Raw genomic sequence first — 12,875 nt, 5'->3', positions numbered from 1 at the left:
TTTACCTATTAGGATTCATATTCAGAAAATTTTGGGTAGTTATCTCTATTTTCTACGTTCTTTCCTTTCCCTGTCATTTCTAGAATTATAACTGTGGGCAGTACATTTCATGAGCTATTATGTTACGGTGTCACTGACAAGGTATTTAATAACACAAAACTTACATATAGATTTCCTGTGCATGAGGGATTGCTTGCACTACTCCATACTCAAGGAAAAGGAAGAACCAGTGTAATAAGCACTTTTTTATCCAGTACTTTGACAAAAGGCCTAATTCTGCCCTGGTTGATCAAGGGACCACAGTTTTGAAGGGTACCAAACCACAGCCTGTCACAGAGTCTAAACATAGCTCTACAAACCTGAAAATCCCACTTCATCTGTCTACTGATGTTCCTTATGAACTTGGCAATATAAAAGCAGTGGCTTATATTTAAGAAATACAAGCTTACACACAGGAAAGGCTTTCTGGTCATTTCTGAAAGTAAAGTAAAAAAATTAGTTTCCTTTATCATTATTGTCAGCAGAAGTTTGTTTTCAACTGCAGGAGACAGAGGATCAAGCTGTGAAAGTCTAAATAACTTTTAATTGTTACCCAGGTGCAATTTTATTTTAAAATGGCAAAGACTTTATGCCATGTCAGACAGCAAAATAAATAAAAATGCAATTCCTATTCTGGATCATGCAATTTCAAATGTTTACATGTATCTTTAACACAAAACTTACCATTAACCCTGTTAAATCTATAAAACCAAAACAGGGTGGTTGTTCAAACAAATTTGGTTGTACAATGGTTAGTACAACCAAACCATTAATTCCTTTACAGTGAGATTCTTTTCTGACTCCTCATTAGAAGAAAGTTCTGGAAAAAAGCACTCCTGAAACCACCAATAAAATAGAATATTGTCAAAATACTTTCCTATAATGGAATGCCAATTTTCTCCTTGACCTAGAAATATTTATGAATTTGATAAATCTTTGTAAAATATCAGCATTTTCCAGGGACTTTGCTGCAATTGTTTCTTCAGAATTTAATGGAATGGACCATAAGTAAAGCTGTGTAACACATATGCTCCTTTTTTTCCAGAATAAATACATTAATAATAATCTTCATTCTTAAATCTTAGGTTTTTACCTAGACCCTTTCTGTTACATTCAAATAGCCTTTCAGTGCCAGAAAAACAAAATAGCAAAAGCAGCTTTAGTAACTGTATTCATTATACTAGCATAAACTTTCAACTTAAGTTTTACAGAGATTTAATCTGATACAATGAATTGTTTTTAAAAAGGGATAGAAACTACTTAAGTCATTCTTTAATTACTTTCACACAAATATTTAACTCAGTGTGACAGTATTATGCCTCTCTTAAATGAGAGTCACCCATATGTCTTTGAACCTATGGCCAAGACCAATTATTTGGAGTGATAAACTTAATTTGAATCTGTTTTTCTATTGATGTCATTGGCCTCTAGATAAAATCCTACAAGTGAGGGCCTGTCTGTATATTTAGAAGGCAACACACTTTGAAATATCTATTTGAGACTTAATAATTTAGTCTGGGATGTTTTCTAACAAAGAGCTACAGATATTTTATCTATCATTTTATTAAACTACATACACCGTGACTGCATGTTCCTGGATAAGAAACAAGGACATCTAGATATAAGTATTATTAATTTCTTTCTATTTTCCATTTAAAAGATGCAGAAAACCATTGTTTTTTATAGTTCTCAAAGTGGAAAAAAATATATTAAGTGCGGTATTTAGCTGAGAGTGTTGACGACTTTCTTTAAGAAAATGCAGTCTGTCGATGGGTATCCTAAAGTATTCAGTCATCTACCACACAGAGATTTATTAGATGCTGTCTTGAACTACAGCAGAGAGACATCTTGGATCTTATCCTCCACATATGTTCTAAAGACTTTGTTTCAAGAAGTTGGATGGTTATCACAACATCATAGAAAATGCATCCAACACAAGGGATGCAGTTTCAAATAACAGATTTAAAAGAAGTTACCACAAGTACGCAGCTTTCAGCACAACTTAAATAAATTAAAATAATAATTCATGGCCCAGTGAACAAAACTCCAACAACTATGGTCACAATGATAGATGTCCCCAGTGCAGAAACATAGTTTCTTGATGGGTCACAGGCAATATTAGGGACACTCCACTAAAACTCAGTTTCTGAAAGAATAGCAGAACTGAGACCAATGTAATCGCAGCAAGGCAAATAGCTGAAAACCAGAAAGTTACTCATCACCAAATCTGACAACCAAATCTGTTTTCTTTAGGAGAAACACAAACATTGATAGCCAAATCACATGCTGGTAAAAGGACTGGTAATTCTCTAGGAGAATTATACAGTTAAAGAGGATGTTTTGTGTTGTTTTGATCAAGCAGATATAACAGTTGGTAGCCAGACAGTTATTTAATCCTTCTACTGAGTAGAATTCAAAAGATAATTTAGGAAAACATTAATACGCACTAGATCAAGAAATACTACGTCATACAGAGTTACTAGAAGAACAGAATGCAAAAAGATCAAAATCCGATCTTGAAACACAGAATGCCTAAATGATAGAATTCACATAAGTATAGAGCTCTTTAATTATCTTTTTTGTAGCTGTGTTTTTTTTTAAACCAGGTGTGAAAGGGGCAGAATCTTAACCTATAGGCTCAAGGTATTTGTCTGGACATGAACTTAACAGAAATTGTTTATAGCAACATCAATTGTTGATAACACAAATGGTTGATGTGATGATATTGCACAATCTAGTTTTGCTATAGAATTCTTTTTTGCTTTAGGTTTGAAGAGTGGATGAGTTGTTTTATAAAAAGCTATTCTTCAAAAAAAGGAGTATATCTATGGCAATCAAATGATTAAGTTTATGCCATCTAACTTGAGAGAACTTTAAATGCAATGATGGATTACAGGAACATGTGACAGGACATTTTAAATAACAGAGTGTTGTGATTCAAATAATTTACCTAGCAGCAGAAAGCAAAGACTAGCTTTGCTGAAGTAAGGAAAAATTTAAGAAAATATTGCAAATAAAGTGCCAAGCAGATGACAGCATAGAACAATTCTGTTATTTTTAATGTAAATTTTACAGTGAAAACCATTTTGCTGCAGATCTTATTTGTTCCATTTTACAAGGGCTTTTTGCCACTGCTTTCAAATGAAAAAGGACCTTTTACGATAACATAGAGTTACTCAGCAAGGTAATTTTAATGGGGCAAAGCCCCTATGCTCCTACTTTTTAAATCATGACAAAAAGCTGAATGTTGTTAGATTGGAATTTGCGTAAGATGTGCCAAGATATCAAAAGCTAACAGGAAAAAAAACAAAGCAAAGTTAAGACTTTAGGGTTCTCTTAAATAAATTGGGTAGTTTCTCTACTTGGACAATTAATTTTATCAGAAAAGGCAAGTCTGATTTTTATTTAAAAGCCTTTGTATCCTACTCAGTCTCCTGTACACATTCACTTCTGACAGAAAGAATTCAGGGACCATTTTTTCATGAGTAGTACCTGTCTCAACAGGCAACAAGAACTAGCTGAAGTTGAGTACATGTGTGTTAAGTGCATGTCTGGGGAAGAGGACTAAGTATGAGTGTGTATGTGCATTCGCATATGAAAGGCAGACAAAAAAATAAGCTGCTTCTTAGAAATCACCTCTTTAATGACCATGGGCATAAGAACCAGTTCTAAGCCAATTTTAAACAATTCAGGCCAAATTTCTAACACCTGTTCAGTATACAATCAGAGACAAATAATTTAAACTCTTTTCTTTATTTGTCCAGCTAAGAAATGAAAGTAATATATACTTATCTACAACACAGCAGTATTGGAAAGATTATTGTGCTTATAAAGTATGGGTGAAAATTCAAAAAAAAAAGAGATGAAACTCTAACATTCTAACATATTCTGTAAACTAATACATAAACTGGATATTAGAATGATTCTGCCTTCATAGTTATCAAATAAGATGCTTAAACTCTTTACATTCCTTGCCCTGTCAAGAGATCTTGTAGTATGGGAGCGACAATTATTCACAGTTCCTCCTGTTTAACAAGTGATTTCTGTTCACTGGATACAGATCTTTTTTACTTCAATATATATTATGCAAGCCTTCAACTTTATTTTTACGTATTCTGTAGGTACTATACGTACATATCCACCTATCTGTATAGATGCATTGTACTATGCACATACTAAATTATAAATATTATAATATCTATTTTAGCAGGGGTCATAGTTAAGTCAATTTATATCGACCATCTCTCCACAGACAGCAAGAAGTTCTTTGAACTTTTAAAACCTAATATATATCTTTCTGACCAAGAATACTGCAGTGATAAATCTTTCTATCTATTATTGGAGAATAAACTTTCTTAAATAATGTAAAGGATACATTTGTGCCAATAAATGGTGAACATTTAATTTCTCTCCCACATACTGCTGTTCTATGCTAGAATTTGTGAATCTCTTAAATAGCTACCTAATCTTTAAGCTCATATTTTCCGCGGACTCATTTTTTCTTATTAGGGATCAAAATATCCTACTCAAAGGGTGGATAAATACTTTCCTGTCAAAATTGAGATGAAGTATAAAGTAAGGTCTCAGAGAACTCTGTCCTGAGTCTGGTCCCCTTCAATATCCTCATTAATGACTACCAAGATAATGGAAGAGAGAAGACACATATAAAGCTTGTAGGTGACACCATGCTGGAAGCAATTACAAGCACTTTTCAGGAGAGAGGTCAAACTCAAAATTATTTTGACAAATTGGAGAAATGGCCCAAAGTCAATAAGATAAAATTCAATAAAGACAAGTGCAAAGTAGTGAACTTGGAAAGAAATAATCAAATGCTCAAAAATGGAGGAAACCGTCTAGGCAGCAGTAAAGACTTGTGCTATAGAGGACAACAAACAGAACAGCAGTTAAAAACACAATTGCAAGAAGAGCAAATGTCATCCTGAGATGTTTTAACAGATGTGCTGCCATTCAGGCATAAGAGGCAATGACCCTGCTCCATCAGAATGGGTGGGCCTGCAAGAGCAGTTCATCTAGTTAAGGAACTAAAGTTAAGTTCTACATGAAAAAAGGTTTAAAAAGCTAATGCCATTAAGACACAAATGAACTTGATGAGTTCTCTTAATGGAAGGCACTTCATTTTTTACCTCATGTGGATGCTAAAACACCAACAGTCAGAGATTTCAACAGATGAATAGCATCTAGAAATCCGTGAGTACATGCTTCTGCAATACTTCCATGTTTGTCCGTAATAATGAAAAGGAGACTGCCTGCATGTACCAGTGGATGATTTGTAAAATCTCCTAGATAAAGAGTCTGTAAATGCAAAATAGACAAAGCAATATTATGGTTATTTGTCAACCATTTCAGTGTGTCACACATGCTAATTTACTTGCACCTTTAAAAAGGTTTGACAATGTATGTGCTGTTGTATCAAGGGAATGAATTGCACTTGATATTATTGCATGAAATGTATTAGCAAACTGAGCCGCTAATATTTATACAAAAATATAAATTCCCTGCAGTGACACTAATGAAAACACAAACTGCCAGGTGGAAAAGGATGTGGTGTCATGACATTGTCCTGAGACAGGCCAAAGTGCTAAGAGAGAAGGCGGGCAACTTGATCAAGCCAGTCTATTACAGTGACCCTAAACGGTGTCATTAGAAAGGGCAGGGGAAAAAAGATCCTACGCTTTAGTCAAGAGGTTACACCCCACATATTTGTGACAAGCACTTGCAATGAAAAATGCTGGCCCAGGGAAAGTCCTTTCTCCCTAATCTTCAGCCAGATGGTCCCAGAAGCGCAGTCAGACCAGCACAGACACTGCTCTGTGCTCACCACTGGCCATACACTGAAGGATAAATACTGCAGTCCTGTCATGCTTCCCACTTATAACCTACCACTGGATTCACTGTGATAGGTATCATCCTTCATATATTTAGTGGGTAGAGAGACACACTAGGCATAGAAAATGAGTCAAATGTAAGGACTTATGCTCTGCCTATATGGGTGTAGAGAACTTCCATCTTTTAAATTTAAAAATTCCCCAAATTTCTTTAAAGCGGATTTGACAATGCATCATTATTTTTACAAACTGTTAGTACTAGGATAGTGCTCAGGAGCCCTAGGCACAGAGCAAGACCCTCAGTGCCAGTTTCTAACACAGATGGAACAAAAAGCCAGTCCAAGATTTTATAGCTTAGGTATAAGAGGAAGATACAAGACAGGAGAATATAAATAAGACAGCATCAGTCTGGATGACAGGCAGCAGTGTCAGCATACTACTAGTTCAACTGTTTTCAACTGTTCTGTAGACACTGTAGCAAAGGAAAATTTTAAGGAGAAAATTTACTGCTCAGATAGTTGTGTTGCTGTTCCAAAGTAGGTTTTTAGAATAATTCTAAATATGATGCGAAGTGTGAACAGATTTGCAAAATCTCTCTTCATCAACTAAAGAGATCATTTGGTTTTTTAGGTCTCTTCTTTTTTATCAAAACATCTTAATAAATCTATAATGATGTTTTGGCCTATTATTACTGTCAAAAAGAAATAACATTTTAATCATGTTAAAGCAAGGTTGGTGGCTGGCCTAGGGTATGCTGGGCTCTGTGGGTAACCCAAATTGAATTTCCTGTTCCGATTTGCCAACCCCAGGAGGAACATACTGATGATATACTAACAGCAAAACACTCAAGCAAATTAAGTTTGTAAGCACAAGATTTGCCTTCGTTTAAAAGGAAAAAACCAAACAAACAAAAAAAAACCCCACCAAACCAAAAAGAGAAACACAGGCTTGTATAAATGGGGTAGGTTAGAAAGGATGCTTCTGGACAAACTTTAACTAGATAGCATTTGGATCCAGCAGGGACCCTTGCACGCTTGTTGACAAACATTCCAGATGATGTAGGAGGCCTTCAACCTTTTAAACTCATATTAATCTGTAATTCTTTTGGGAGAGAATCAGCAGTCAAGGAGAGGGGTGTACTATACATATTTTATTTCCTTTTGCTGCATTTGATAATGAATGACCCACAGTCTTAAAGACCTGAAGGGATCATTAGATCAGGTTTGCATTTAGCCTTGATCCAGCAACCCTTATGTAGGAAATTGAAAGTTTTGCTCTGTTAAGACATTTTATTAATGGATCTATTCGCTATCACTAACTCACTTATAGAGTTCTTCCATGGTGGAATTTAAATTTCTTTATGTTATATTTGGCTTAAATGGTCATAATGATAGCCTACATCTGCCTCAGGGCTCATTAACACATAGGTGTGGAGAACATTATTAAACAACAGTACAATGAAAGAAACTCCTGTGTATTGTGTTCTTCCAGATGCATGAGAGCTATTACATCTTTGTTCCTACTACAGTATTCATAGCTTCCTGTTGCTTGGCCTGTAAGATTTTGTTTAATGAAAAATAAACAGTTTCAGGAGGCAATATCCCATCAGTGATGCAGGAAGCATATTTTTCTTCAGAATGTGCACGGTACTCAACACAGAAGTGTCCTGCTCTATAAATAAGGCTTTTCTGGCATGACTGCAACAGAAATTGCTATTAGGTGTTGTTTATATTTAACAATTTATGCATAAGATGTCACAAATATAAACGACAGTAAGGAAGAATTGAGAGAGAAAATAACTGCAGGGTGCACTGGGGAAAGCTTCTGTCAGACAGTGCCATTTCTGAGCTGAACCTCCAAAAACCTTCCAAAAGCCCCAGTAACAGGCACCAGTTATGGAACAGCCCAGTGGGACTGAAAAATGGTGAAGCTTCGGCATGAGTCAAGCTCTGAACCTTTTGTAGCAAGGGCAGTGGGGGACTGGTCTACTACCCTCTATTAGCTTCACGCAAGGAAGCATTCCCTGAGGACCTCCTGCATCTGCCCTCCCTTCTGCAGCTTGAAAGGGAATTGGCATTGACTTTATTAAAGACACATTACTCTGACATGTCTCTTAGAGTTCATTGTTTTGCGCTATCATTTGTTGTTTAAGATCAAGCCAGACCACTCTGCAACCTAAAAGCTCCTGCAGAAAACCTTACCTTTCACTAATACATGCAAATTTAAATATATGAAAATTCTGGACACTTAAATGAAGAGATGGTATGTTACCTCCTTGCAAATATAGACCAATCAGCAATGAGGCAAGACTGATTTAAATTGAGATGGCTTATAGGGAATGATTCAAATTCAAGTAGAATATGTGATATTTCATACCCTTAGCCTAAACACTGGAGATTTTGTATAAATACAAGACCAGTTATCAAGATCACAAATATGAAGATGGAAAAATCTGGGTTTTAGTAGAGGCAGCTCAGAAGGGCCAATTGCAGAGAAAATTCTTACCGTGTTTACATTTTATTTGAAAACACTCCAATTATCAGGATGCTACAACAGTGAGGAATTTGCCTTAACAACAGATACCAGGATCAGCTCACAACTATTTATCTAACCCAGTCTTAACCAGCATTAATAGTAGTAATTCCAGTGACTGCAGAATACTTTATATAACAAGGTATTATTGCTGGACTCTTCAGCAAATCTATAAGTGAAATAGCTTGCAGTTCCAGTGTCTAACCTGCATGCATAGTTCCTCTGAACTCAATGTAAATATTTACTTCAATAGAACATGTAATACTTTGAACCAATCAGAGAAAAAAGATGTATTAAACATAGGCTACAATACTGCTTTCTGAAAAATATTTAAAGACATATTTTTATAACAATTAGGTATCATTTCAATGGATACTTCAAAGTGTATGGCCAAAACTGATTGTTTCATTACCTCTGTTTTTGCTATTTTATTCAAAGTACAGCAGTGTTGCACTGAGGTTTTCTCCTGCCATAGTGCATGGCATTCTGCTTTTCAATAGCAGAATGAAGTAGCAGCACAAATTGGTTTGAACTATGATGAAATAGCATCATTACTTGTGTATGAAATCTAAAAATCACTGCACTATGGCCTCAATTTTAATTGGCATTTTCTTGAAACCAGCAGCTAAACCTCACCACTGATAGAAAACAATTCAGTTATTTCTAGTCAGTTCCTAACTCCTCAGTGAGCAATGTGTTAGCTAGTAACATAGTCACTGATTTTTCCTCACACTGTGGGGAGCAAGATATGTATAGATACATCTAGAGAATCATCTGCAGTTAAATTCATTTGACCTAAAGGAAGCTCGCTTTTTTCCCCAGACATTAAAAAGTAGATTTCAAAAGGAAACCACAAACATGTTTTTCTGTAAGCCTCCATTAAGCACCCGTAAGTCCACTCCAGGCACCAATGTCTTCTTTAGTTCCCAACAGTGTCATTACTATAGTCTCGTTTGGTCAAATTATTATATTAGTTTTGCTTGTAGGAACACAGACACTCAAAGCAGTATGTCTAGTAGCCTTCCGTGTATTTAATTTTTTTTTCTATTCCAAATAATATTTCTAATTCACATTTTGCAGGTATTTTATAACATACTCTTCTTTCCTATTTTGACAGCAAGTTCTTTGTTATATAATGATGCATATTAGCATTTCGCTACAAGTATTCTTGTTTTATTTTGATAATTTTACTATCTTATCTTCAGTGTCTAACCTTTACATCAAATAATCAGATCCCATACAAAACAGATTTGTATTTATGTATGACTGATGTAATTAAAACTCTCAAGAGAACATGTAAAATAAAAAGTCTTCATGCTTTTCCTGCCTAAATTATTGTTAGCCAAAGACAATACTCATCATTTCATTACTGGAAATGGAAAAGCAACAATACATTTAACATCTGGGCACGTATTTGCACAGGCCCTGTTTTTTCATCAGTGTTTAGATTCATTAAAAAAAAGCATCAACGGTAAGAGTAAAATGAGATTGAAAAATTTTCAAGTGAAAACCTGAATCTTCTTTTCCCCCTGTGCTCAGATTAAATAGCCACAAGGCCAGGGTCCCTTTTCTTGTTTTAACCTTTCATGGATGGGTCACATGGCCATACAAGATGCAACGTTCACTCAAAAAAGCTCAGTATAGTAATTATCTGTAATCTCTCCACTATTCTGCCCACACACACGCACACCCTGCCCGCCACTTTATCTTTCCATTCCTGAATAGGCAGTCTGATGGTATGGGGTGCTCTGCACTGGCACAGCAGACAGTTGCATCAAATCATAACTCAGCAATTCAAAACATTCAACCAGTTGCAGTGTCTTTTCCAGGAAATTTAGCAAGGTTATAATCTGTTAATAACTTATCTTCAGAAATAATGACATTTGTGTCATAAAATTGAGTAAGAGAGGGCACTTTACAGATAAGTGCCATTTATTCAAAATGCTTCGATGTCAGATATCATTTTATGGGTGCCCTTTAGACACAGGCACACCTCCATGTTTCAGCAATTATTCGTCATTTACGCATTCATAATTTGGGAGAGTTTTGAACTCAAAATGAATAAGAAGCCTACACACTGTCTCAAATGTCCAAACAAGCCTTGATAACACTCCATAGCTAAGGGATTCTAAATAAATTAAATAATGAGTAGGGAAGCATGAACCTTTCCTAGTCTGTCTGTGAAGACAGTGAAAAGTAGCAATAGTCTCCAAATCTAGGATATAAGCAGAAATCTGTCTCACAGTCACAGAAATCTCCTGTTACCATAGTGATGGGGACTGAGCAAATGACTAAAAATACCTGGTCTTATTCACACTGTCTTAGGAATGTGACCTAAGTGACATGTAACACATGATTTTCCATGAGAAATTAATTGTATTTACTAGGAGCCAATACTGAGAAGCAGATAATATGCAAGTACAATGTGACGTCAGACACTCAAAGAGACCACCTTCTCAAAGGTGCAGCTTGAACAGAGAGCTGGCTGGAAGAAAGCATACAAAAAAATTATGATGAAAAGAAACCACGGGTTGGTCATTAACAAATCAAAAGTATCAATTAAACACGGGCTTATCTCAATAAATAATGTTGTACTTTAAAAGCATTCTGTGAAATTGCTGATACATAAAATTAACTGTAACCTCCAAAGAAGATCACGGTCCACAAGAATCTCCCAGCTGTGATGAACATCAAACTTAGGAAGACACAGAGACAATATAAATTCATGTTTAGAGGAGCTGTGGTTTACAGCACCTATGTATGTCAGTACAAACCAAAAGCATGCTACAAAAGGGCTGGAGGAGAAATTGCGAGCGGCATCTCCCACCTCAACTTGTGAGGTACCCTAAAAGGCTGCCTCCATAAGTCTCACTTAGGATCTGCTACTGCTGCTCTACACTAGAAGCAGAGCATTGCAGGATCCTCCACTGATGGCCCTGGGAAAAAGAAAAGCCAGACGGAAGATGAGACTCTACATTTATTTGAAGGTCTTAATCGGTTACAGTTTTATTTCTATTTTTAAAGGGTAATGATCTCCCTCCTATTTACAGTACAGGATATCTCGATTCTTGCCTTGTGACATTTTATTTTATTTACAAGCATTCACCTCTGAATGTTTGTATAAGTTTGTTGGGCTGAGTTGTTCAAGGATGTTGGAAGGCAAGTACCGCTGACTTTACAAAGAGGGTAAATGTTTTGCCTGGAGACATCTGCAAGTGTAGACCTGCCACAGAATTGCTCTACACCCTCTTAAGTATACTCTAAGATAGTACGGGATTATATTCCAGCATTGTTAGACACACTGGAATTCTAGAAAATGTGCTTTATTTCAAGTATAATGATAAAATGCTCCCTTTTGAAAAAGATCACGAACATCAGGTAGGGTTTGTCCTGACTATGCTTTTAAGAATAGGAGCTTCCTCACTCATGCAAGGAAAAAACCAACCAAAAAAAAAAAAACAAACCCAAAGCCCACAGCATCTGCAATTGAAATTTTGTAGCATTGCAAAGCACTTTTAAGAAACCGCTTACCTGGACAGACCAGCTAGAAGATACACTGTATTCCCCTAGCAGTATAGAGTACCCACAGTCTCACAAAAATTTAGGCAAAACATTTCTGGCCATCATTTTGTCAAACTCCATCTTGGAAAACATTGTTTCATAAACTGAAGAAGAGAAGCTTCTGTCAGATACATATTTTCAATAAGTTATTAGGCACTGATTTTTTTAAGAAATATTCTTTTCAGAATCTTTTCTTCTTTTTTAGAAATATTTACTTTAGAATCAAGTTAATATGCTTGATAAACTTCATATGAAAATTTAGGCCTATGCAGAGGTCTTATGATGGGGTAGTTTGCTGCTGACTTACTCTTGCACTGAAGTGAAACTCACACATCATCCTTATTGAATGCAGAGGGGAACAGTCAGGCTGAAAAACATCTCTTGCCCATATTAGAATTTCTCAATATGTAAAGGTGATGGACTCTGCAGAACTAGGCTGGTAGAAAAAGGTTGAGGTAACTAGATCATTATAGTGGTTAATACTCTTTTTTACTTGGGAGATATGCTCAACCTACCCAAAGCAGTATATTAAACTGCTCCACCTAGGGTAAAAGGCAAGGGGAAAACTCACAGTGTAAGACATTGTCCCCAGTATTATCGTACTGGAAATGCCCACAGATGACTTGCCGCTGCTACTTAGGAAAAAAAAAAAAAACAAGGAGAACTTATACTGGTAGGCTAACAGTCAATTTAATATATTAAATATTATAGCCTCAGTCAAAGAAACTAACTCAGATACAAGTGTTGTGTGATTTACTTTGTACTGCTCAGGGAAGGAAAGGTACAGATCAAAAATAAACAACTTCACTGTTTCCTATACTTTCATGCACACAGAACATTTCAGCTGATCTACCTAGCTCACAGATTTTTGCAGAATTGGTACAATTCTGCAAATCT

At 35.8% G+C, this 12,875-nt stretch overlaps 1 protein-coding gene across 1 annotated transcript in view; it reads right to left on the bottom strand.

Annotated features, from left to right (window-relative positions):
- The window catches only part of IQCM (IQ motif containing M), a 111,003-nt gene that overhangs the window by 49,963 nt on the left and 48,165 nt on the right, over positions 1-12,875 (bottom strand). Inside the window, 2 exon segments of the mRNA XM_075092404.1 lie at positions 11,949-11,990; positions 11,993-12,082. Coding sequence (XP_074948505.1) covers positions 11,949-11,990; positions 11,993-12,082 — 132 coding nt within the window.

This window comes from Phalacrocorax aristotelis, chromosome 4 (genome assembly GCF_949628215.1).
Source record: "Phalacrocorax aristotelis chromosome 4, bGulAri2.1, whole genome shotgun sequence".
Taxonomy (NCBI): Eukaryota; Metazoa; Chordata; class Aves; order Suliformes; family Phalacrocoracidae; genus Phalacrocorax; species Phalacrocorax aristotelis.
The sequence above is the reverse complement of the archived record's forward strand: the minus strand, read 5'-3'. Positions and strand labels throughout refer to the sequence as shown.